This window comes from Siphateles boraxobius, unplaced genomic scaffold (assembly GCF_051911475.1).
Source record: "Siphateles boraxobius isolate OS27281-9 unplaced genomic scaffold, OSU_SipBor_1 29, whole genome shotgun sequence".
NCBI lineage: Eukaryota > Metazoa > Chordata > Actinopteri > Cypriniformes > Leuciscidae > Siphateles > Siphateles boraxobius.
In genome coordinates, this window is record NW_027508908.1 from 13,663,138 (window position 1) to 13,689,778 (window position 26,641).

General features: G+C 43.3%; 1 protein-coding gene across 1 annotated transcript in view; it reads right to left on the bottom strand.

Moving 5' to 3' along the window:
* Positions 1-26,641, bottom strand: part of galntl6 (polypeptide N-acetylgalactosaminyltransferase like 6) — a 270,294-nt gene that overhangs the window by 184,272 nt on the left and 59,381 nt on the right. The window contains exons 4-5 of the mRNA XM_077246669.1: positions 18,169-18,307; positions 12,070-12,236 (exon numbers count right to left, since the gene is read on the bottom strand). Of these exons, the coding sequence (XP_077102784.1) occupies positions 12,070-12,236; positions 18,169-18,307 (306 nt within the window). The remainder of the gene's footprint in view (positions 1-12,069; positions 12,237-18,168; positions 18,308-26,641) is intronic.

Below are 26,641 nucleotides of genomic sequence, written 5' to 3' on the forward strand. Positions count from 1 at the left end.
CGTCTTCGCCACCTTCAGCCATCCGTGCGAGCAACGCTATCCGGCGACGTATCCTTTACCTTGCAATATTCTAAAAGACCAGCGAGTGTCTTTTTAAAGATGCCTCGCGCTTCCTGCGGCTTGTGTAGAGCCCCGCTCAGCGCCGGAGACCGCCACTTGATCTGCGCTCTCTGCCTGGGCCTGGAACATACAGAGCTCACCCTCGCGTCTGGGGGCTGCGAGCTCTGTGAAGCGCTTCCGCTGTTGACCCTGCGGGCTCGACTTGAAGCCTTCAACACCGCAGCAGTCACTCCACCCTCTGTGGGACCGCGCAGGAAGAAGCGCCGTTCCCTGAGACAGCCGGAACCTGTGGCCACAGCGACGCGCTCGCCGGAGAACCTCCCTCGAGCCTCGCTTTCGCCTTCCCCGCCCCCCCTCACCGACGCGCAGCTGCCGCTCATGAGCCTCACTGCCGTCGCATCTGGGGATGAGGCAGAGGGAGACGCCACGAGAGACTGCTGCTCCATCCTGGCATCAGACAGCGAGGAATGGTCGCTTCACTCCGCCTCCTCGTCGATCCAGGAATCCACCCGTACCCGCGCAGGAGCTGATGCGGAACTGACGCAAGCTGTTGATCGTTTTGGGCTTGAGTGGTCGCTGCCGAAGGAACCCGCGCCGAACAGGCTCGACGGCTGTTTCCTTCAAAGTCGCCGCCGTGCAGCTTCAGCAAGCAGGCCCGCTCCATTCCTGCCGGAACTTCACTTGGAGCTGACAAAGTCATGGAACGCACCATTCTCCTCGAGACTTCAGTCCCAGGCCTCCGTGTCGCTTTCCCAAGTGGACGGCGCCACTGAAAAAGGCTACACGGCTATTCCCCCAGTGGAAGAGGCGGTCACGGTCAGCCCTCCCGTCAAAAGCCTGCAGAGCCACTTCCGCCTTGGTCGGCCGCGCATATGCCGCCTCCGCCCTGGGCCGCGTCTGCTCTCCACTCCATGGCTGTGCTACAGATCCTGCAAGCCGACCTCCTCCGTGAATGGGATGAGAAGGGCCGGGATCCAGCTGCGGTTACAGACCTGAGAAGTGCGAAAAATCTCTCTCTCCGCGGCACTAAAACCGCAGCTCAAGCCATTGGATGAGCCATGGCCGCGTTGACTGTAACAGAGAGGCACCTCTGGTTGACGCTCGCGGATATGAGGGAAACTGAGCAAGCCACCTTCCTGAACTTGCCGCTCTCCCCCACTGGTTTCTTCGGCCCAGCGGTGAACGGGATCGTTGACCGTCTTTCTGAGGTACAGAAGACCACACAGGCCATGAACCTCTTCCTGTCGCGACGCTCGAGCTCCGCTACAGGCCGCTCTCACGAGAGACAAAGAAAAGAACAGCCTCCTGTGCGAGCCAGCGTCCAGCACAGCCTCAGCCTTCGCAGCGACGTCAGGGCAGGCGCCCTAGGTCACGCTCAGACAGCCGTCAGAGACCGCCGCCCCCCAGAGGGCCTCGGCAGAAGATCACGCTGAAGTCTGAGCACGCGAAGCCCTCCTAAAAAAGAGAGAGAAAAGACGCGCGTGTCCCGCTGCGGCCGGACCGCCGTCAAAGGTTATTACCCTGTCAGTCCCCTTCAAACAGGCTACTGAAGTGGTTCATTTAGCAGCCAACGAGCCGGTTTGTTCACCCTCTCGCCTGCACACAAATGCCGTTTTCACGGCGACCCAGAGAAATCTCAAAAAGAGTATAATATCTGGTCTGGCTCACGCCGTTGGTGTTTTAAGTGTAGTGAAAGTGCCCACGCCCCAGTGCTCACCCCTACACACAAGCACTTCGAATCTCGTGTCACTCACAGAGCACACTCTCATAAAAGCCGCTCGAGTGTTGAATGTAAGAAATGTGTCCACAGGTCTGTGCCCACTATCTGGCCGCTCTGTTACACGATCAAAAAAGCAGGTTATGAATGTAAGTCTCGTGCCCGCCAGAGAGTGTTCACGCTTACTAACACAAACCTCCCCCCGGGCTCCGCCCGCGAGTTTAAGTGTCAAAGGATGTTCCCCATCCCTTATGATTGGGACATCTCACATAAATCACCCGGTTTCGGTTTTCAGCGAGCAGCCAATGCTTTCGGCTCCGGTTCAGTTTCACAAGCCTGCAAATGGTGGCGATCTGAACCCGGAGGCCATTCGTCCCCTAGCGGCTCACATAGCTGCGTGGGAAACTATCCCAGGGATTTCAGAATGGGTGCTGAGCACAATAAAGCAGGGCTATACACTTGAACACTTCTCTAGATCTGAAGGATGCCTATTTTCAGATTCAGATAATACCCCGTCACAGGCAATTTTTGAGATTCGCCTTCGACGGTCAGGTATATCAATACACCGTCCTGCCGTTCGGCCTGTCCCTAGCACCCCGTACATTTACGAAGTGCATGGACGCTCCCCCTCCATGAAGGAAACGTACTATAAGTGGGTGTCTCCCCAAGGTGCCCACCCCTAAAGACGTGTGGAAGGCAGCTAAGGCCGCCACATAGACCGTAAGCGTGGACGGGGAGAGCCCGTCAGAGAAACGACTCTGGAGGAACTCCAGCACTGAAGCCACAGGGCAGTTAACTGGCTCCACCTGATGTTCTCTGCACCATAAAGTGAATATATTCCATTTTAATGCATACAGTTTCCTCGTGGAGGGAGCTCTAGAGTTTAGAATGGTCTCGACAACCTCAGTTGAGAGACCGGCATTTAAGAGTTGGTCCCCCTCAGGGGCCAAACCCACAGCTTCCATAGCTCTGGTCGAGGGTGAAATATTGTGCCCTCGGCCTGAGACAGAAGGAATTTGCCACGGAGGGCCTGCTAGAAGAACCATAATGTCCGAAAACCACACTTGGGCCGGCCAGTTCGGGGCTACTAGGAGTAAGCTGATCCTGTACCGCCGAACTCTCTCTAGAACCCCTGGGAGCAGAGCGATCGGGGGACATGCGTACAGACGTTGCCTCGGCCACGTTTGCAACATAGCATCCAGTCCCACAGGAGCTGGATGCGTGAGGGAGTACCAGAGAGGACAGTGGGTGTTCTCTCGAGAGGCAAACAGGTCCACTTCCGCCAGACCGAACTCCCTCCATATCGACTCCACCACCAAGATGCTTACTCTTGATGCTTACAGCAATGTGGGAGCAGACATCCTGTCGAGGCAGGGGCTGAGACCCGGGGAATGGAGACTCCGGTGGAGTCTCCATTCCCCGGGTCTCAGCCCCTGCCTCGACAGGATGTCTGCTCCCACATTGCTGTCCCCAGGGATATACATGGCTCTGAGTGAAAGAAGTTTTCCCTGGGACCACAGGAGGACCTGATGCGCCAGTCTGCACAGAGGGCGCGATCTCAGGCCCCCCTGTCGATTTATATATGAAACCACCGACGTATTGTCTGTTCGCACTAGAACATGATGGCCTCTGAGGCCCGGAAGGAAATGTCTGAGGGCCAGAAATACTGCCATCATCTCCAGGCAATTGATGTGCCATGAAAGGTGATGGTCCCTCCAAGTACCCCTGGTGTAGCGGCCTTCCATAATCGCACCCCATCCCGTGAGGGATGCATCCGTGGTCAGAATTCTTCTCTGACATCTAGCCCCCAACACAGGGCCTAGGGACAGGAACTCTGGTTTCTTCCACATGACCAAAGAACGAAGGCATCTGCGCGTTACCTTGATCGTGCGAAAAGAGTTGCCCCTCGGGGAAAACCCTTTGGTTCTGAGCCACCACTGTAGGGCCCTCATGTACAGCAGACCAAAAGGAATTACGTTGGATGCCGCTGCCATAAGGCCCAGCACCCTCTGGAAGTGTTTGACAGTGATGGTGTGGCCTAATTTGAGACTCGTGACTGTGTTCAAGATGGTGTCTACACGAGCTGGAGACATCTGTGCCCGCATCGTGACAGAATCCCACACTACCCCCAGGAAAGGGGTTCTCTGTAGGGGAAGTAAAGACATTTTCTTGACATTGAGTCTTAACCCTAAGCACCTTAGATGGCTTAGAACAACATCTCGATGTTGAACCGCCGTCTCCCTTGACTGTGCCAAAATGAGCCAGTCGTCGATATAATTGAGGATGCGAATGCCTTGAAGTCTCAGAGGGGCAAGGGCAGCATCCATGCATTTTGTGAAGGTGCGAGGCGACAGTGCTAGGCCAAACGGAAGAACTCTGTATCGATACGCTTTTCCCCCGAAAGCGAATCTTAGGAACTTCCTGTGTTGGGGAAGGATGGAAATGTGGAAGTAAGCATCTTTCAGATCTATTGTGACAAACCAGTCCTCGGACCTGATCTGACTCACGATAAGAGGTATAGTCAGCATTTTGAACCTGTATCTCCTCAGAGACCGGTTCAATACCCTTAGATCTATTATAGGTCGTAACCCTCCATCCTTTTTGGGAACTATGAAGTACCGACTGTAGAACCCGGCTTCCCTTTCTTGGGGAGGCACCTGTTCTATGGCCTCCTTTGCCAAGAGGGAATGAACTTCTTGCTCCATAACCTGACCCTGCTCTGGACTGACCAGTGTGTGAACCACCCCACTATATCTTGGTGGACGATATTCTAACTGAATTCTGTACCCCTTTTCCACTGTGTGCAGGACCCACTGAGATATATTTCGAAGACCCTTCAAGGCGTCTAGATAATCTACTAGGGGGATCAGCCTCTCGAGACCGACCTCGGGTGTTGTGTTTGAGATATCGGTGACCTGAAGCACTTGATTGGCAGGAACTAACCGACATAATTATTTTTCTGCAGGCCTCGCGAGAGGGAACGCAGTCGACAGGGCCGCAAAGTTTTAGGGCGTACACTGCGATTTGCGTTCGTTGAAAACCGTTGTGTCCCGAAGCGCACGTAGCGGCGGGAAGCACACATCGATTTCCTGAGGGCTCCGCGAAGGAGCGAGATGTTGTTGCTCAATCACAGGGGGGACCGCCCTCAGAGGCCTTCGCAACACGTCAGAGCCTCTTCGTTGAAGCCTTCCTAGCCTGGATGACAGTCCTCAGATCTGCCCTTGGTCTGGAAGACGTTGACTGAGAGTGTTGCCCCTGGCTCCAGGCTTTTTTCGGGGGAGCACGAGAAGCAACACTCTCTTTCTGCTGCTGCTGGTGTGAGGAGCTGGCGGTGGCCTCATGGGACTGCCCCCTGGCAGCAGACCCATGAGACTTGGAACGACGGCGGGGGATGAAATGCTTGAGAGCGGCTGAGTGTCGTTTTGTCTCCTGAAACCTCTCGACGACAGTATCGACTGCGTCGAAGAGGCCAGAAGACGAAATCGGGGCATCGAGGAGGAAAGCCCTGTCCTTCTCCCCGATGCCCGACAGATTCAGCCACAGGTGTCTCTCCGTGGCTACCAGTGCTGCCATAGATCGGCCAATGGCGCGGGCCGTCTCTTTGGTAGCACGGAGAGACAGGTCGACCGATCGACGCATTTCTCTGATGTCGTCGAACGAGACCTCCCCGCTGTCGTCCACCTCCTTAAGGAGGTCGGCCTGGTACGCCTGCAGAAGCCCCATAGTGTGCAGGCACGCACCAGCCCGACCTGCCGCCATGTATGCCTTCCCAACAAGCGCCGAGGTGGTACGGCAGGGCTTGGAGGGAAGCGTCGGAGCCCTCAGAGACGATGCAGCATCGGGCGGGAGATGGGTTGCAAAATTCTCTTCGACCCGAGGCATCGTCCCATAGCCCCCCTCCCTCGAACCCATTACGTTCGAATATATATGGACATTGAGGCTAGGGAGACGAGAGGAGAAGGGCTTGTCCCACGGTCTCCACACCTCGGTGTGGAGATCGGGAAAAAATGGGAGACTCCGACGTGAAGGTTGTGGCCGGGCTTGCAGGAAGCGCTCATCAAGCTTGCTTTTTCTCGTCGCTTCCTGCTTATCTAGGGGCCATTCGATTTTTAATTTACCCACAGCCCGGGTCACAACCTCCAGCAACTCCTCAAAGGCAGGTGAATGTGATGATGGAGTTTCACATCCACCTGCCTCGATGTTCAAAACTATCTGATCCCTCAGAACCAGATAGCTCGAACATCGGGTCCCTCTCGCGGGCGGAAGAAGCCGCTGGGCGGGCTTCCACCTTGCGAGCGAGACCATGGGAACTGGCCGATGAATGTTGAGAAAGGGCCGAAGCCGTCTCAACATCCTCAGCCAGATCCCTTTGCGATCCCCATGAATGCAAGCGCCGCGCCGCATCGACAGAAGCGGGACCTGATCCATGGGGAGCGCGTGCCTGGCCTGATTCATCGAACAGACCAAGGCGGGAGCGGAGCGTTCTCATGGGCAATTGTTCACAGTTCGCACAGACAGCGCCCTCGAGCGCTGCCCGTGCATGCTCCGCTCCAAGACAAACAACACAAAGCACGTGAGTGTCACCCTCGCTTAAATAACGCGGACAAGGGGACGCACACTGCCTGAATTGTTTAGTCTATTCCATTAGTACCTTTACCGAACAAACAACACCAAATAAGACACACAGTTTGACATAGCCCGCTTGCTGAAGAACAGAAAGCTGCCATTGTTTTGATCCGGTTCCCTTTTATAGCTTCCGCTCACCGTCACATGCGACGTCACGGCTGACGTCATGAAGCAACACCAATCAAGATTGGACTAGTTCCATACAGGCTTCAGACGCGTCACGCTGAAGGCGTTCCTCAATGTGTCGATTCTCGACGCAGCGCCAGTTCCCTCGAAAGGGAACAACAGATTTACAACAATTCTTTTTCGTTTAAAACTGCTTTTTTTAAATCAACAATTAATTTCAAATCCTTAAGTCTTGACTGAAAGTAGCATGTTTTGTCCCCCCTTTATTCTCTTGCTTGGCTTATTCCTTTTGTTCCTCTTCTTTTTCTTTCTTTCCACTGATGAATCTGAAGAAGAAATCATGTCTCTTGCTATTCTGCCCTACAAAGGCAAAAGACCGTAACTTGAACTGAGAAAAATGACTTTAAAGGTTTTTAGTTGTCTCGCCAAATTAATTATAGGTAGGACACTGGAAATCTGGCAATTAGATGTTTTAGTAATGCAAATTATCTACATAAAAAAACTCAAACTTAATTTTTGACCATTATTTTAAAGTAACTGTACTCTGCCTTTGTATTGTCAGCAAAAAGTGAGAAGTCATGCCAAATCAAAAGGCAGTAACTTCCACATTATCAATATTTGGTTGCTGATCACCTTTAACAAAATCATTATATTAACACCTGTACAAAATCTAGAGATCAAGGCATTTATTTTGTATAAATTACAATTACTTATAGACATCTACTTATTGCTATCCTGTGCTTTGGTTGCATTCTGGTGGCATTATTAATACATTAGACATGACAAAATACCTCCATAGTATCTTCAATTGGTACCGAGTGGCATAAGGCCCTATTATTGTGCTTGTGCACTTCGCTCGTCCTGCGGATTTATTCCGGACGCTGTGATTACCCGCTTGTAACAGCTGATGTTGTATGCACCAGCATGCACCACATCTTGCTTCATTATGTTGTAGGCTATGCACAACTATGTTCTGGGCGGTGCTGAAGGTGCCGGCAAAGTTTTGGCACTCTGCCAGCTAGATGCATGATTGTTTCAACCAGGTCCGCTATCCGAACTGGGTGAGGCGGGGCTTTAGTTCTTTGTTGTATTCATCTGCTATGGCATGAGTACAATTTTTCTGTCAACTCTGCATATATCCTTTGCGATCGATATCGCACGATTGTCGATTGAGCGGGTTCAGACCATACTAAATGTAGGTCAGAAGTTACAGGGACTGATGGCAGATGTACAAAGTACACAGGCTACACCATAATTAATATTTTAATGGAGAGTAAAACAAAGGCAGAACACTGTACAATCTGATAGGTAGCATTATTTGATAGAACGCCGGCACAGTAACTTCATATTGACGCATGGCTAAACAAAGGCAGAGTACCGTAACTCAATATGAGCGTTCCAAAACAAAGTCAAAGAGCGGTAACTGGTGTTACAGTGACCTTGGTTTTTCATGGGCTTTTGGAAGTTACTGTTAGGACAACCCATTATTTTCTCGAAAAAACAATGGAATTGAATCAAGATACTAATCCACATGATAAAGGAGGTCTTGAATGTGCCAAAAATATCAATAACTAATTTTCGACCAAAAACGAAGTTACGGTCTTTTGCCTTTGCACGGCAGTATTCTGTATTATGTATTAAAATAAAATGCAGTACACCCAGAAATACGTCATCACCATTTACTCATCTTTTACCCTCATGCCATCCAATGTATACGAATCTCCTTCTTCAGGTTAACACAAATTAAGGTTTTTAGGAAAAAAAATACATCTCTGGGAATACAAATAATGCAAGTTCATGTGTTCCTAAAAGTTGGAGCTTCAAACCGCACATACTGCAATAACTGTAGTAATCCATACGACCCCAATGGATGATATTAGATTGTGTATGTACTTTTATTGTACTTACCCTGTAACTACATGGAACAAGAGGGTGACAAACACCACTGTAATTTACGCAATGTCACGCTTACCCTGTTATTGCATGGAACAAGAGTATGTTTCCCAGTATTTAAAAAAAATGCAATAGTTTTAGCTTTACTTGCCTTGAAACATGTAAGCCCAAACTTAAATATCCGCACTTTTGCTATATAAAAAATATAAATGTATAGATATTTAGCCAGTAATTTAAAAAAAGCCTATACAGTTTGTATTTTTACACAATTATTACAAAAGGTACACAGTGTATGTTCTCGCAAAATTGCTCCCAATGTAAGATTGTTGTATCATAATAGTAGAACCTTAGTTATATAATACTTACAGTATATATATTTTTTTTATTCTCCTGGTTGTTACCCATTTATTCCCCAAACTTTACATATTGTTCCCTTATACTTACATGCAAGTAGGTACACTATAATTACCGAAAGTTACGCTGTAAATTCATCTTAATTACGCAGTGCTTTATGGACTGTGATCTAAAGCGTTACCATGTATTTTAATATGGTTATACACTTTATTTCTATGGTCAACTTTACTTTAGACATTCTACTAACTATTGACTTGTCAACTACATGTCAACTAACTCTCATTAGAGCATTAGTAGATGTCGTAGTAGACCGTTAGTAGACTGTTAGGTTAGGGTTAGTTGTAGGGTTTAGGGACATGCAGTTGCAAAGTTACTTATAGTCAGTAGAAGGTCTGTTGAAGGACCATCAACATATAGTGTTAGCAGATATTAAGCAGACAGTCTACTAATGCTCTAATGAGAGTTAACTGACCATCGAAATAAAGTGTTACCAAAGCTACAGTGGCTGTTTGGTTGAAAGCTCAGCTCCTTTTTTGAATAGAATAAGAAAATACATGCATATTGAGATCAAATATTTTTAAAAAGTCTGAAAAACACTGACATTTCTATATCATCCATAGGGCTAATGGATACCATGAGTGGAACTAAAGAGAACACAAGGAGATGGGGAGACTAACTTCAGCCCACTTTATATCCACTTCATATCTGGGTTTGGTCAGAGCCAGTGATTATGAGTGGCAGAAGTGTGGCTCTCTCTCAGTCATTCTGGACTGTCCTCTGCTCTATGTTAATTAGATCTCGCTCTCGCTTTTGGCTGTAGTGATTGATGGTACTGAACGTTTTCTAAAGCAACTGTCCAGAAAAATAGGCCACCAGCTGCACAAAACCGTCTGTGTGTGTAGAGAGAGTGCAGTTAGAGTGACCGATGACGCTACTGACAGGTGCTTATTTCCTTTCAAATACACTTGGACATTATTGGTCAATCTTTAGTCTGAGTGAAACGTAACTACCAAATCATTTTTGCAGTACTGGAAAGCTCATTCATTCTTTCTGTATACTGGCTGGTGGAATTACCTCTCATTGCTAGAGATCTAAGGAAACTGACAAATGTTTGTTACAGAGAGTAAGCAATGCATCTGGCTAAAAATTCTCTTTAAACTCTTTAAACCACATAAATGACTCATACGAGCACTTGACGAATGCACAGGAGATTTAGTGCTTTTTCAGTGAATCTGCTTTCAAATCACTGCAATGAAATGCCAGAAAATTGACATTTTCAATGCTTTGAGAGTTCATTGCTACTGTTGCTCTAGGTCAAAAATCTGTTGAGAGAATCTGCATCTCAAATGAGCTCATCATCAAAGGGAACTGACCAATGGGCTTGCGTTGATTAGCATAGCAGAGTTTGTCTCTTACACACAGTATACACACAGACAAACACACGTTAAACATTGCAGATGGCCTTACATGAATTAGGAAACACTGCATTATGTTGCTGACAAAAAAAACAACAATGCTACATGCTGACATAAACAACAATCTGTGTAATTATTTAAGAAAAACATTGTTTATCATCAAATATCAAATGATGCAAGATGACTCTCAGTCTAATGGCAGGTAATTTCAGTTGGACATGAGTATTGTAATGGAACAGAGTGGAGTACATGCTCACTATTGTGCTCTCCCATCATCCTCTACAGTAATGAATCATGCCCAGCTGGGAGATGGAATGCTATTGGCTGAGATGTCTTGTAGTATAGAGGGGCATTGTGCGGTGGGATGTTCTTATTGATTTATTGTGTAAGGTATTGGGATGCTGTTCCAAAAGGAGGAGTATTTGGTGCTATAGTGCTCAACCGAGCCCTATGTGTTTCAAAGCAAAGACACATTCCTGATGACTTGAACTTACTGCATTCCACTACCAAACGTCTTACAATGAGCAGAATTTGCTCTACTTTTCAAGGTCAATGAGACTAAAAATTAAAAGACTGACACAACGGTCTTATAAATGTTGCATATACTCGATACACACACACACACACACACACACACACACACACACACACAAACATATAGAAAGACAAACAAAACAAATTATGCCACACCTGAGGGACAGTTGTAATTTATTTAAAAAGGATATAAAAGTACATATATTACAACTGTCCCTTTAGATGTGGTATCATTTACAACCCTTCTTTTTTTCCTCAAAATTGTTTAAGTAACAGTGTCAGTAAGGAGCATGCTAGAATTTTGTAGAGAAAAATTTCCTAGTAAATATCACTTGAATATTTTTGTTTTACTATGCATACAGCTGTATTTTGTCAAAATTAAAAAAGTGTGAAAATGTTAAGTATTCAGTATTTAATTTTTTTCTATTGAAATTTTAAAAAAAAATCTGTATTTAATTTAAAAAAATTTAAACAATGTTCATATTGAACGTTATGAAAAGCCTTACAGTCTATCTATCATGTGCAAACAAGTGGTACAATCAAATCACATTACATTCTAACATTGTAACATTAAAATCTAAAAACAAAATAATTATTTTTAAAGAAGGTAAATTCACTAAACTAAAAAATAAAAATAAATAAAAACAAAACGGCTATCATAAAAAATATACTCGTAGGTTTGAAATTCTACATATATCACATTTATGTTCATCAACAACAACAAAATCCAGAGGCAGAACAAACAGTCTACAGTGACGGCTAGCATTGAATGTGTTTGAAAAAATCCGTCGCTTTTGCACTATGGTGGTGCGTTGCCCTATTGCCCTAATGAAGAAAGCACCACTGTTTAAATGTGCTTTAAATGTACTAATACATAAAATGCTAACGTTTAAATTAGCCTTAATGAGACAAAGGAGTCCAACAAATATTTAATATATAATTTCCACCACTATGTAGTGAACATGACAGACAAAAAAAAATAAAAAATAAAAAAAAAATACATATATATATATATATATATATATATATATATATATAAATACATATATATATTTATATTGTGAAAGATATATATGCAATGTTGGACCCTTTTAGCAGTCAAACCCAGTTTTGAGGGAGCCTACAAGTGTCAAAACTCCCATCGAATTGATAAAACACCAATCATAACATAATATATAATTGTCACTCAGTGGTCATTGACAAAGCCCTGTCTACTTCAATAAATGACACACTCAAGGACCTGGTACTATCAAAGCTTCGTTCAACATTCACTTTGAGCAGCTAGTGCAGAAAGCCACCAGCAAGCAGATGCTCTGAGAGACAAAGAAATGCTCTTCTGTTTACCTCTGTCACTGTAGTCGTCTACCAGTATGATCTCTGCGATCAGGTGGTCAGGTGTGCGGTTGGTGATGCTGTGGAGGGTTCTGAGCAGAGAGGACCAGCCTTCGTTATGGAACGGGATGATAATACTGGTGTTTGGCAGGTTTTCAAGATACAGCTTCTGCTTACAGCTACAGAAAAGAAAGAATGACAGTGAGATTGAGAGCGAGGAAGGCAAATACGAACTGCTTATGCTTTACATCAAATGCTTAATCAGGGCATCAACGTATAATCCACATATTGTAAGACACTTAAGAAACACTCCAAACATCGCATAAGCCTCCATAGAACAGCGATGTGTGAAATATAAATCTTGTCGCTTGTTGCACTAGATCTTGTCAAACTGTAAAAACATTATTTGAAAACAAAAGCACCGGTGCGGGCTGCCCCAATGCTGTAGGCAGCGGCGACAGAGCTCAGATCATAAATCAATGTTTTGAGAGGTCCTTCAGTCCCAGCGCTTTCATAAAGCATTCAGAAATCTGCATGCTAATTGAGCTCCAACAAAGCCGGCACCGACAGATGAAGTGGCACTTTATGGCTCACACTGGTCTCTCTAATTCAGCACCCTGACAAACTTGACAAGCTGGCCCTAATTCATACACCTCCATATAATAATCATTCTCAGGACGCTGCATGGTTTATTAACATTTCACTTCCAATGGTGGTGGGGGGAAAAATGACACAAAACAAAAATACAGTACAGAGAGATCCAGCATTGTGCACAAATGCATTCTGGAGAGGAGCCAGCATTCTAAAACAGCCCTGTCTGACCTGTCAGATCAGTCTACTAATGAAATACAGTTCAGGAAGAAAAAGGCACGCCATTTGCATACTAATAGCCAGACAGTGTCATGTGTATTACTGGAACATGTATATCTCACAAATTCTCTGAATCGGTATTAAATAAAATGTATTTGCATAAAACACTATATTATAGGATTTGAGCTTTTCCAGAAATGCATGTCACCATTAGGATGTGGTTTTTAATTCCTGTCCTTGAGGCCCTCAAACAACCACCAGCCAGTATTTTTCTTTACTTTAGCCTTGTTTCAACAAACCAAATTTGTACATTTCTAACAAAACTTGTACATTTGGAGTAAACACAAAAGCATATATTTTTACAAGAGGTAATACACACACAACTGTTCACTCTATAATATTTTTTTAATGTTTTTGAAAATTATAATTGCTTCTGCTCACTAAGGCACACATTTATTTGATAAAATCATTCTAATATGCTAATTTGGTGGTCAAGAAACATTTCTTATAATTGTCACTGAAAACTGTTGTGCTGCTTACTATTTTTGTGGAAAATAATTTATTATTTGAAGTATTTTTTTGTAACAATGTAGCAAGTAGTAACTGTCACTTTATATTTCCGTTCAAAAGTATGGGGATTTCAAAATATTTTTATTTCAAATAAATGCTTTCTTTTAAACGTTAAAATAATATTTCACAATGCAAGCTTTGATGAGCATAAAATCAGCAGTGAAATCCGCAGGGGATCGGGCTGAACGTGGCGATCGTGCTGGATGTCTCCCACGGTGAATGAGGAACCACACACCCACAGCGTGCGGTCAATGAATTTGATGAGAGGTAGGTTGAGATCATCCCACAGCAGTATCTGGGAGAGTGGATCGTCTAACCAGCTCCAGAACTGCTGCTGAATAAAGTACTCATCCCAGCTCCCATCCTGGTAAAGGTGAAGGTAAACTTATGGAATAGTTATGGTCTATTCCTGTTGGAGGCTTGACCAAGAGTGAAGTATCTGTGAGTGTTTTATTGAGCTGGGTGATGAGGTAATTGATGGTGCACAGGTGTGTGTGTGTGGTTAATACTCCGGGGAGAGTGATCGCAGGTGCGCCAAAGAGGATTCTGGGGAATGTAGTGCAAAGATAGACAGTGAACCGTGACAGATCTGGCAGCAAAGAGGGTCTTGGGCTAAGCGGGACCAGCGGCGAAGGAAGCTCTGGGCTGGAGGGGACCAGCGGCGAAGGAAGCTCTGGGCTGGATGGGACCAACGGTGAAGGAAGCTCTGGGCTGGACGGGACCAGCGGCGAAGGTAGCTCTGGGCTGGACGGGACCAGCGGCGAAGGAAGCTCTGGGCTGGACGTGACCAGCGGCGAAGGAAGCTCTGGGCTGGACGTGACCAGCGGCGAAGGAAGCTCTGGGGCAGAAGGTGGAAGTAAGGAGGGGACTGAGGTGGGACTGAGGACCGGAGAAGGGAAGCTGATTTTAGTGCTGATCGCACGGATTTGAGCGCCGGATCCGCCACTTTTGCCCCCAGGTCCCTACTGTTAGAAACCAGCTTTCGGGCTCGGGGCAACACGGGAGTCTCTGGCTGAACAGCTGGGAAGCGAGGAACCCCTGGGGCTGGCTCTGGCTCGAAGACTGGCTTTGCATGTGTGATGTGAAGATCTGGGCTTGGCCGGACCAGCGGGGAAGGCTCTGCGGGACGAGATTTTGGCCAGATGGCCCATCTGGAACCACGCAGTGACATTCGCGGGGGATCGGGCTGAACGTGGCGATCGTGCTGGATGTCTCCCACGGTGAATGAGGAACCACACACCCACAGCGTGCGGGTCAATGAATTTGATGAGAGGTAGGTCGAGATCATCCCACAGCAGTATCTGGGAGAGTGGATTGTCTAACCCGCTACAGAACTGCTGCTGAAGAAAGTACTCATCCCAGCTCCCATCCTGGTAAAGGTGAAGGTAAACTTTAGCAAATTCCTCCAGAGTACTACCGTTCTGGTCAAAAATAGTGGATTCCGTGGGGTGTGCGGAAGCGCGGTCTTCGGGCTGTGCAGGATTCATAGCGGTGCTGGTCAAGCCTTCTGTCAGGATACAGGCACAGAGACAGAGGTAAGTGAATTCAAAAGTGAGTTTATTTACAGTGAATCAAGTGCAAAGGTGAGTAAGCAAAGTTGATGGTGCACAGGTGTGTGTGGTTAATACTCCGGGGAGAGTGATCACATGTGCGCCAAAGAGGATTCTGGGGAATGTAGTGCAAAGATAGACGGTGAACCGTGACAATAGTATGCTTTTGTTTTGCTTTATTCAAAAGACTGTCCCCCGGTTTCAGAGAAAAGGTTTAAACCTATATATTAACATTTCCCAGACTAAAATGCATGTTTTAACTGAAAGCAAATTGCACTGACTTATATAAAACAATGTCAGTGCCATCGTTTGTCTCCATATACACACCAGTAATGTTTTTCTTTTTCTTTCAAAGGCATGTTTATAAAGCTACTTAAATGTCCTAATTGAACTAAGGTCTAGTATTGGCTAAATCTAAGCCCTGTCTGTGAAACAAGGCCTATATATAAGTGTGCTTTTAAAACTCACAGCCACTTCAGAAAACATGGAGTCTGTCCAGTTCCTTCTGCTTGCTTTGAGCACTTAAACTGCAGCAGCATCTATGTGTTTCACTGTTACCTGCATTAAAAGTGAATACACTGGCACGCTGGCTCTCGCACTGAGACAGTTATTCACATTCTGTCTGTTGGCAGGTTCCACACTGAGCGCCACAGGCTTTTATAGGGGATGTAAATAAAAGCCCCACACCAGGCTCTTCACCGGAACACTGTCTGTTGCTTGTAAGGGGTTTACACAACTTTACAGCTAACAGCAGAAAAGCAACAGACAAACTTTTTCACCAAGAAGACGTAGAGCAGGAAAAATTCTTTAACCTTGCAATGGCACTAAAAACATAGTTTAAAGACTTCATATTCATTCACATTATCAAAGCCTGGAAGCTTTGCAAGCCAGTAGCAGATGCTGAAGCCCGTTCAGGCAAAATTAATTATATTTTAGCTATCGACAACCCTGTAACAAATTGGTCCTCCTTCAGACATTGACTCTTTGGTGCATGAGTAAAATAGAAATTTGTTCTTGCCAAGGGAAAATTCATGGCAGTGGAGACATTCAAAGGAAGGTAATGGTGCAGAGCCTTATAAGAACAATTAACGATCAATCCATCAAGGAGCTCATTTAGATGGAAGTCTGAAACCAGACTTTCCTCCTTTAAATCTTGCTAAATGGATGGATTGTGAACCACACTAATACTGTTGCTCTTTTTTGGCTTTATGCTTTAATACTAATGATCATGCAAGGAGAAGAAAACCCTTTCATTGTTATTTGTGCTAGAAAATGTTCTTATAAATGAATTTTCGCCATTTGGCTATAAAGAATGTTTATCTTTACAGAAGGTTACTAATGTTTACTCTATTGAAGGTTGGCTTTTTGATAACAGACTGCACACTAGAGTCATCTTTATTCCTTGTGTTGCAAGTACTTTGTGGGCTTTAATAAATCTCACATTTGGTTAATTGATTTTGTTGTGAATGTACCCTATGTTGCACCCTGACCCCAGTCCACCTAGGGGCATAACATTACTCAATTTTCATGTAATTCACTTCATATAGTATAGCAGTAGATAAGTCAAGTCTCAACTCTTTTTAGATATATTGTTCATATGCAAAAATCCCATATGGAATGGTAATGCTTGAAAGTTCCGTTTTCTCCGATTTGAGGTACAGTGGAGAACTTTGGTTATGCCAGCTGTAATCCTCTAGATAGAAAGGTCATCTTGGACTTAAATTGAAGCTTATAAACTTGGGATGTTTCATGTACATTTGTGGCAGTTATATGTATAATAAAATGCTTGCAAATGATCATCTTTGATGACAATATGTCAGGCGGACAGACATTTTTTTGTCTTTTGGGGTTTGTTGAGGGTGATATTTGACAGTAAAAAGGCAGCAATCCCCAGAATCTTTTTCTGCTAGTTTCCCCTATGTGTCAGGATACACTATGCAAAATTTTAGCGTTATATGACCATTTATGTAGCTGCAGTACCTTAATATTCACAATTACATAATTCCGCCAAAAGCTTTCCCCCAAAAGGGTGTTTTTTGGGCCCTGAGGCCAAACGGGGCCGAGTTGGGGGTGGTCATTATCAACTTGTGATGGCCCAAGGTATAAGATAATAGGAAATAATAGTGAAAAAAAAGGTAGCAAAAAACATCCTGAGGAGTGGATCTGGCTCCCGGCCTATTAGGCTCACTAGGGCTGGAATTATTTATCAAAAATAAAGTAAAATGAGTAACATTGTAAAATATTAGAAACATTACTGTTTAAAATAACTGTTTTCTATTTGAATATATTTTTTAATGTATTTTATTCCAGTTGTGGCAAAGCTGAATGTTCAGCAGCAAATACTCCAATGTTGAAAATGTTTTATGATCATAATTTTATTCTCAACAATATATAATTGTGACACCCGCCAGGTGGAGTGCCCATAATCTGCACCAGAGGGCACTCATCCCGACTCCTGGGCTATCTCATGATGAACTTTAATTCCCATAACCCATTGCCTGGACTCATTATGTTGTGATTAGGTTCAGCTATGTCATAAGCTTGTTATTAGCTTGTTAAGCCCTGCCTATATAAGACCTGTGTTTTCACTCTTTCGTTGCAAAGTCGTATTAGTGTTGGCAATGCATTTCTTAGCACTCTTTCTGATTTTCCCACGTGATGGTTTTGACTTTCTGCCTGGATTTCTCTGTTTGCCTGTGTTTTCTGGCTGGTTATTGTTTGGATAGTTTGCTCCGTGGTTTTGACCCTTCGCCTATTTCTAACTTGATTGTGGATTACCCTTTTAAAGCTACATGCGGATCCTCAATTGTGTCAGAGCAGTTTGTGACAATAATTGACAGGGACTACTGATGGTCAAAGATGCTTGAGATAAAATCTCAAAGCTTTATGCTCCCAATTTTATAAATAAATGAGCTAAAAACCTTATGGTTATGCCTGCTCTTCCTTGTTTTTAAGCAATTTTACAGCAAAAGGTACACTAACAAAAAATAAATAAGCCTTGAAATCATTAAATGAATCAATCCAAATTAAATTAATTCCTCATTTAGGACAAAATCATTAATTAAAAACATTGCATAAGTATTGCCTGCCCTGGATCGTTAGAACACTGATGTCTAGCTCAAGCTGTGCATCTCTGGAGGCTGGTTACAGTGAACATGCTGTGAGAACCCGCTATACTTACTTTGGATGTCTGATGTCAGGAAGGGAGCGGTCCAGAGCAATATTGTTGCTGACGTAAATGTTGAAGCCGTTCTCTTTGTATACCGAGTCATCACACTCGTCCTCTACGAGTGGGTATGGTTTCCCATGCTCCCCTTTTCCTGAAACAGATGCAGTCTGACATCAGCAACCATGCTGAACACATCCAGGATGTTGGCAAGGTGAGCATGTGTGTTCTAACAATGGCACATATCACCACTCCAAAGACAGAAAGTACCACTGTGAGAACTGACAGTTTATTTTATTATTATTATTTTTTTATGACTGAACAGCTGAAGCAGGTTAACCAATGAGTCTGGCCTTTTGCTGAATGCTGACAAGACATACTCTAGTATGAAGGCTTAACATGCTGACTGAGTTGCTGGCTCTGGAGTGTACATTCTGGTCCCAGCCACTTTCCACCGTGTCTGTCAAAGTTGATAGAAACCCTAATTATCATTAAAGTTATATTCAAATAAAAAGTCTCTACTCACCCTCATGTGCTGCTCTTTTCCATACAACAAAAGTGTATAGAAACTACAGCCAGAAATTAGTTTTTATAGCTTGTAGTCTTGGATGATTCGACCAAATGGATGAATCGGCTACTTTTATAAGTGAGAAGAATCTTTAGAATTGTGATGAGGTACAAAAACATGTGTGTATGAATGTGTGTATATATATATATATATATATATATATATATATATATATATATATATATACACACATATACAGAGTGCATACAAATCGTTTAAAGCGGTCATAAACTGAGAATTCAAATTTTCCTTGATCTTTTGACAGTTAAGAGTTCTTTATACTATAAAAATACCCTGTAAGTTTCAAAACTTCCTTGTTATTCCAAAAACTATTTTTATTGAAACCAAGGCCAGAAAACGACAGGATCTCAAAAGTGGAGACAAAAAAAAAAGTGTGACGTCACAGGGCAGCGAAAGACCGCTTTGAAGAAGATCAACGCCAACGTCTACATCACCGCGTTTTTGGTGCCGCCCACTGGAGCGTTAGTGCATAGTGACATGAGAACGAGAAAAGATCGACACAGGATCAATACCATTAACTTCTAAAGGATCCTAATGCTAGGAAAGTATTTTTTTTTTCTCAACAATGTGTAACAATATGATTGTTAGCATTCAGTACATTTCCCTGTGGATTGTACGTCGTAGTTTCGACGCAGGCTTTGCAAACAGACTTGCATGAGATGGATCTGCCAGAAACGCCACAAACATGTAGGTAACGATATTTATTCCAATGTCTGATTTGTGATCAGTGATTTCGGATGTGTAATCAAGTTCAGACAGATACTCTTTCTCTCAAAATCGTTCAATATGGTTTATGTATCAGTACATCAAGCCAGTGACTAAAAGATCAACTTCACATCGTTTATCTTAGTAGGATGAATATAATATTATTTAAACTGTGATTAGAATATATACAGAAAGTTATCAAAGAATGATCTCTTTCCAATCGCTTAAGCTGTCAATCACACAGCGCGAGTTTATCTGGACACTTGCCAAAACTTGTTATGAAATCAATGATGCTGTTACACTGCACAATAAAGCTCTTACTGTATTTACATCATATTTACATTGTTCTTTGGTGAAAGCATTCGTGAGAGTGTAGAAATTGCGTTGCAATGATAAGATATTTTCATTCACGCGATCAACAGACTATCTGTCATCTGCTAGATGCTCATCACTGCAACCTTTAAAAACTTCACACAATTCTTTAATATCGATAGCTGTAATAGTGAAAACGTAGTAAAAAATTTCGAGAGAGATCGAGTTCAACATGTAATGCTAGCTTTTCATATGTAAAGATGTTAGCCAATCACAGCAGTGGGCGTTCACACTGAAGTCTCACAGCAGACACACCCTTTCAAACAGAGCATTCAAATCAGAGGCTAAAATCAGGGTAGGAAAAAATGCCTTTTGTTTCTAAATTATGACATTATAAATAAAATAATCCAGTTCATGACCCCTTTAATGCAGAGCTAGCAATGGATTATCTCGCTTATACCATGGTCATTTGTGAGCAAGTATTTACAAGTTAAAGCTGCAGCGCAATATTTGACCACAAGGGTAATAAATTATGGTTATTTTTGTCAGCTATAGCTTGTTAGATCTAGCATTCTTTAGGAGCCTGCTTTAAATCAGACACAGAGACAAAGTAGTGCAGTAAGATTACATTTATTTGAATTAATAAAATTATAGCATTTATTTGAATTAATTATCGAAAGCAAGAGAGAGAGAGAGAGAGAGAGATATGAGTGTGTGAATTACCTGTGTTTGTGCAGAATCTACTAATAATGAAACGAGATTCAACAAGACTAGATTCAAAACCTTCAAAAACAGTGATGTTACCTCCTCATTGCGGAGAAATATAATGTAGCAATTGAGTAGAAAAGCTACTTGACTAATACAAATTGTGGAGCAGCTTTGATACGTTTCCGTGCACCTGAATGTTTCTGAGTGAGCAGCCCGATCTTCGATCTCTGTGTGCGAGTAACGTGTGTATGTGTGTGTGTGTGTGTACTTCAATAAAAGCAGCACATTAAAATAGAACGGTGGTTCAACTGAAAGTAACTACCTGTACATTAAAAGATTTTCCTTCCAGCCAATCAACATTGAGTATTCAGAACACACACACACACACACACACACACACACACACACACACACACACACACACACACACACACACACACACACACACACACACACACACACACACACACACGTTACGGCCCTTGGCCTGTTTCTGGTCGTTTTCCTGCTCCTCCTCTCTTTCAGGCCTAATTGCTAACACCTGGGAAGATCCCAGCCCTTACCCTACACTGCTGATACTGACATTCATATCCCATGGTTGTTTACGTTGTTTATATTTGTGTTACATACACAATAAATTTATGTTTTGCACTGTTTGCTCGTGGCATGGTCTCCTATTGATTGTTATGGCCTTGAGTCAGTCGTAACACACACACACACACACACACACACACACACACACACACACACACACACACACACACACACACGCACACACACACACACACACATTTGTTTTTTTTGTTTTAAAACATCAGTAGCTTAAATTTAGCAATTAAACTTTGTGTGTGTGTGTGTGTGTGTGTGTGTGTGTGTGTGTGTGTGTGTGTGTGTGTGTGTGTGTGTGTGTGTGTGTGTGTGTGTGTGTGTGTGTGTTCTACAAGGAAAAAAATAATCACCTGAGCTTTGTCATAAGGGTGAGTAGATGAGTTTTCATTTTGTGCAAGTTATCCCTTTAAAGTGCCAAAAACAAGTCTGAAGTTTTGAGATGACATGCATCCTTTGATGAAACATGAAAAAAGCACTGCAGTATCAATGTAGGTTGCACAGCACTTATTCTTCAGAAATGATTCTACTTTGAATGGTTTTCTTATGATTGACTGAACAGTGTCACTAATATTACCCTGAGAACAGCTGCTTGCCTGAATCATTAACCAACATTTTATCCTCTCTCCGAATCTTTAAATGCCAAATGGGTATTGACATCTAGCATCCCCAAAACAACTCTCAAACATCTAAGTACCAACCTTCATTTGCAAGCTATTTTCTGTGAATTTCTGTGAATGTGCAACTTCTGATTCATTAGGCACTATAGGTAAATAACTAGAAGAATAACAAAGTGTAGTAAACTTTAACTATTTCCACAACTATTTGCAATACATACCAGTGTGTTTATAATTATGACAATACATTAAAATAATATGGAAAAATTTTCCAGTTTGCAATATCAAGTAGCATCACTAGCTGTTCGGTACAGCTAAAAATAACTGAAGCAGACGACACCGGTGACGAGACACGTTCAATGTACAAATGGCCGTGTCCGCTTTTATGTTACAGATAAGTTGGATAGACACTTAAAAATAAATAAATAAATAAATAAATAAAAACATAAAAAACATAGCATTCAAGATTTTTTATTTGTCATCAGTGTAAGCACTGAAAAAAAAAACTGTTCAGACTGTTTCCCTTGTATGGAAGCTTGATTCCTTCATGGCATAAATATATATACTGTATATATCTCACAATTCTGACTTTTTTTTCTAGCAAATGCAAGTTTATATCTCTCAATGTTGACTTTATAACTCACAATTGTGACTTTAAATCACACAATTCTGATATAACTTGCAACTGCGACTTAATATAAAAAAAAATCAGAATTGTGAGATGTAAATCACAATTGTGAGAAAAAAAGGCAGAATTGTGAGATACAAATCGCAATTAACTTTTCTTTATTTATTATTTATTTATTATTCTGTGGCAGAAAAAAGCTTTCACCTTTGCTATATTCTTCCAGAATTAAATATGGTCTAATTATTCAAGAGAATGCTATTTCAAAATGTTTATCAACATAGTTTTTTACTTTACTTGGAACCAATTAAAGGACTCATTGACAAACTAATATTCCATATCTAAGCCAAATGGTTTTACTACAGAGTGCTGATAGCAATATTCTCCCATCTACCTGTACGGGAGATTTGAAACTGATTAAAATGTTAATTACTTCTCATGCTGCTGCTTTAACCAAACTTCATGACTGAAAATAGGATATTTATAGAGAGGGTATTGGTTTTTCCAACATTCCACCTTTGATTTTCATTGTCCTGTGGGGAATTTCTTCATGACAGTCTGAAGTCAAAACCAAACCACCATCCTATCAGTTTAATTAATGCATTCCGACAGATCTTTTGTCTGATATCTTGCTGAGAACAGACAATTCAATGCAAGACATCCTCTTTGATGTGCACTAAGTAGAAAGTATAGAACGTTTCCAAAACAAAACAACTTTGCCTTTTTGTCAAATGCATCTAGATATTATCATATTTTTATGTTACTTGACAAACAAAACAAAAATAATCAAAGGCACAAATGGTATGCATGTGCAATGTTATTATTATTTAAACTACATGCAATTTTAACAGAATTAGAGAAAACTCAACACCATTTAATGATTATTAATTCAAGTGAGAACTATAAGAATGGTAAATACAAAGTTTAGAAATTGTTATTATTAACACCAACTTTCTCACATACTTTTGCCAGCTCTTGGACTCATTGAGAGAATAATCCAGCAAAACAGATCAGTCAGTGTCAGTATGTATGTATGCATGTATTTTTAAACATACAGTTGTGGTCAGCATTATTGCAGCCCTGGTAAATATGATCAAAGATTTGAAGTAAACTTTCATTGAAGTAAAACAAGTGTAAGTGGTGGGAATCTCACATTATGAAATACATGTTTTCCTCCAATGCATGTATCTCTCTCTCGTAGGTGGCAGACGAGAGCGAACTGCTGGAGGATGAATCGATCTCTCTCGCGGCATCTGATTCAAGGAGCAAAGACGAGCAGGATGTGGCGGTTGAGATCGACGAGGTTTCTGATGTTCCTTCCCTGCATATGACGATCTGTTGGACATTATGTCTCAAGCTACGTAGAGATTAGATCTGCCCCAGGAAGCATGGGAGGTGCAAGCTCTCTCGCAGCCGCCTTGATGAACGCTTCCTGACGGGACATAACCCACCAGTTCGTATGACTCTTCCCTTTCTCCCAGATCTTCACACTGAGCTGCAGAGATTTTGGGGAAAGCCATATTCCGCAAGCATCCATCATTCACATGTAAACTATGCTGATGTGGAGGGGATGGAGGAATATCGGTATGCGCCAATGCCTCTGGTTGAACCTCCTTCCCCATTCTCCCACCCCCCCTTCCGTCCACCCACTGAGATCAGGTGGGGTTCTGATGCTTGTTACAACTGTTCCTGAATCGGGACCAACGATGTGTTTTGCAGTACATGTATATTAACTTCTGCCTCTCTGATGGTTCAGCACAGTGGCTGGTATGTCAGATCCAGTATGGCTTGCTAGGCAAAGTGTCAGGTGGCTAGGCTCTCGGTGAGCCTCCCTGGCTACTGTAGTTAATTGGAGCATTGCTAGGCCTCTTCTCGCCATAGAGACTCATTTGAGGGCCTCCACTCCCTGCAGCTCCGCTAAAACAGCGTTATGAGTCATATGCTCATGTAAGCCTCCTTGGGGGCTGTCTTAAGCGTGGACACCATCTCGCTTAGAAGGGCGTTGAGGCTTCAGTTCTTAGAGCTCGGAAACCTGTAGTACGGATTAGCTGGCCCAATTGGACCTCATTGGTGCTCCTGAAAGCATTGTCCAGCTCTGCTCCTGAGCTCCACCCGCTTACGGATGTCAAGTACCAGGCATGTTTTCAGCCTCCTTGACAGGCTTTGAATGGAGCGCTGAGTACGGCGGAGCGCTGAGGCCTCCATCCGGTTTAGCTCAGTCACTCACTGCACTTAAATAGCTCAGCCAGGATAGCAGTTCTAAATAGCTAGACTCCAGGTGAGACTCCTTAGACTGAGTCCTTAGTTGAGCCTCCTCTGAGTCCTTCTCTGAGCCTCCTTGGTTACTGCCTGCACTATGGAGTGTTGTTAGGCCTCCTCTCACTATAGAGAGTCGATTTTTAAGGCGTACACTTCTCAGAGCTCCGCCTGGATAGCAATATCAAGAAGATAGGCTCTCTGTGAGCCTCCTTGGTAAGATGTATTGGGTGTCGGACGTAGGTAGGCCTCCTCTCAGATTGAGAGTTATCATGTTGAGGCCTTCATCCTCAGAGCTTGACCAGGCAGCCAGGCTAGGATAGTAGCTGCCAGTTGTAGGCTCTCTGTGAGCCTCCTTGCAATATGTCCTGAGTGTGGGGCGTTGTTAGGTCTGTTCTCGATTTAGAGAGTCATCATGCTGAGACCTCCACTCCTATAGCCTGGCCAGACTGTTTGCTAAGTCGTTAGGCTCTCTGTGAGCCTCCTTGGCTACTGCAAGTGTTGTTAGGCATCCTCTCGCTGAGAGAGTTATCTTATTGAGGCCTCTGCTCCCCAGAGCTCCGCAACGATAGCAATCGTGAGTTGTAGGCTCTCTGTGAACCTTCTTTATTCCATAGTTCCCTTTCGAGGGAACTCTTGACGCAGCGTCTTGTTCCCTTCTCAGGGAACGAGGGTTACAGTCGTAACCCGAAACGTTTTTTAGCTCTTCTAAGCTTTTTACTGCTTGGGTTAGACAGTTGCTAGGCCTCTAGTTTGAGGCCTCCACTCTGTCTGATAGAAGTTTTGGCTGTTAGGCTCTCTGTGAGCCTCCTTTGATCCTGGCCTGAATATGAACGTAGTTAGGCTTCCTCTCTTTAGAGTCACCATGTTGAGGCCTCCGTTGACAAGCTCCAGTCTATGATTATCCTGCTGGTGTGCACATTCGGGATGACTTACCTAACACAATGTGAATTTCAGTTAATTTCTAATGTGAACAAATGGCAGTATGGGTATTCCGTTCCCCAAAGCGATCCCTAGTGGACGCAGCACGAGTTCCCTTTAGAAAGGGAACGTCTCATGTCATGCATGTAACCATGGTTCCCGGAGAATAGGGAACGAGACGCTGCATCCCTATTCCATGTTTTCGGTATTCCTGCAGACGTCTCCTTCAGACAAGAAGTGGATAACTTTTTGCACAGGTGCCCTTTTATACACTATGCCTCACCTAGTGACCCCATAGGCTGCTGCCTGCCAATGTCAAGTTCATTGTCGTGTTTAGACTCATGCTTCAGGCATTCACCATTGCAACCCCTAGGGGACGCAGCGTCTCATTCCCTATGCTCAGGGAACCATGGTTACCTGCCTAACCCCACTTTTAATTATTTTACTTCAATGAAAGGTTAGATTTTTGCGCATTTTTTAAATGAAAGATCAAAAGGATAAACAATGCAGATTTATTTGTACAGACATAGTTGATCATATTTACCAGGGGTGCCAATAATACTGACCGTGTGTGTGTGTGTGTGTGTGTGTGTGTGTGTGTGTGTGTGCGTGCGTGCGTGCGTGTGTGTGTGTGTGTGTTACATATATAAACTTTACATATGTAAACTTTCATTTAATGTATCCCATAGTGCATTTCAGCACAAAGTCATCTCACAGTAACGTGCATAATTACAATAACCTCACACCCACTCCTTTGGCATTTTCTGGCATGATAACAGAGTTAAACAGAACATTTAAATCATAATGCAAAATTACAAATTTTAATACTCCTACGCACAAGCTCTCAGTGTGTACACGTGTTTGCCTCTTAAAAGTGTTGTACAACAGCTCCATGCAGAGTTTATTATTGTTATCAGAACTTTTGGGGCAAAGCTTCAGCATTGTGAGTTTGATCACTGACAGGCAGTGTGTATACCAGAAGCAAAATATATATTTTTTTTCAGCTAGTGTGATTGCACAACCAGCATTATATCTGATAAATACCTTTTCTCCATTGGATTAGCTAGACCTCTGTTCTGTGTCTACTCGCAAATTTTATAATGAAATGTATATAACAATTTTAAACACCAGGATCTTCACACTTGAATA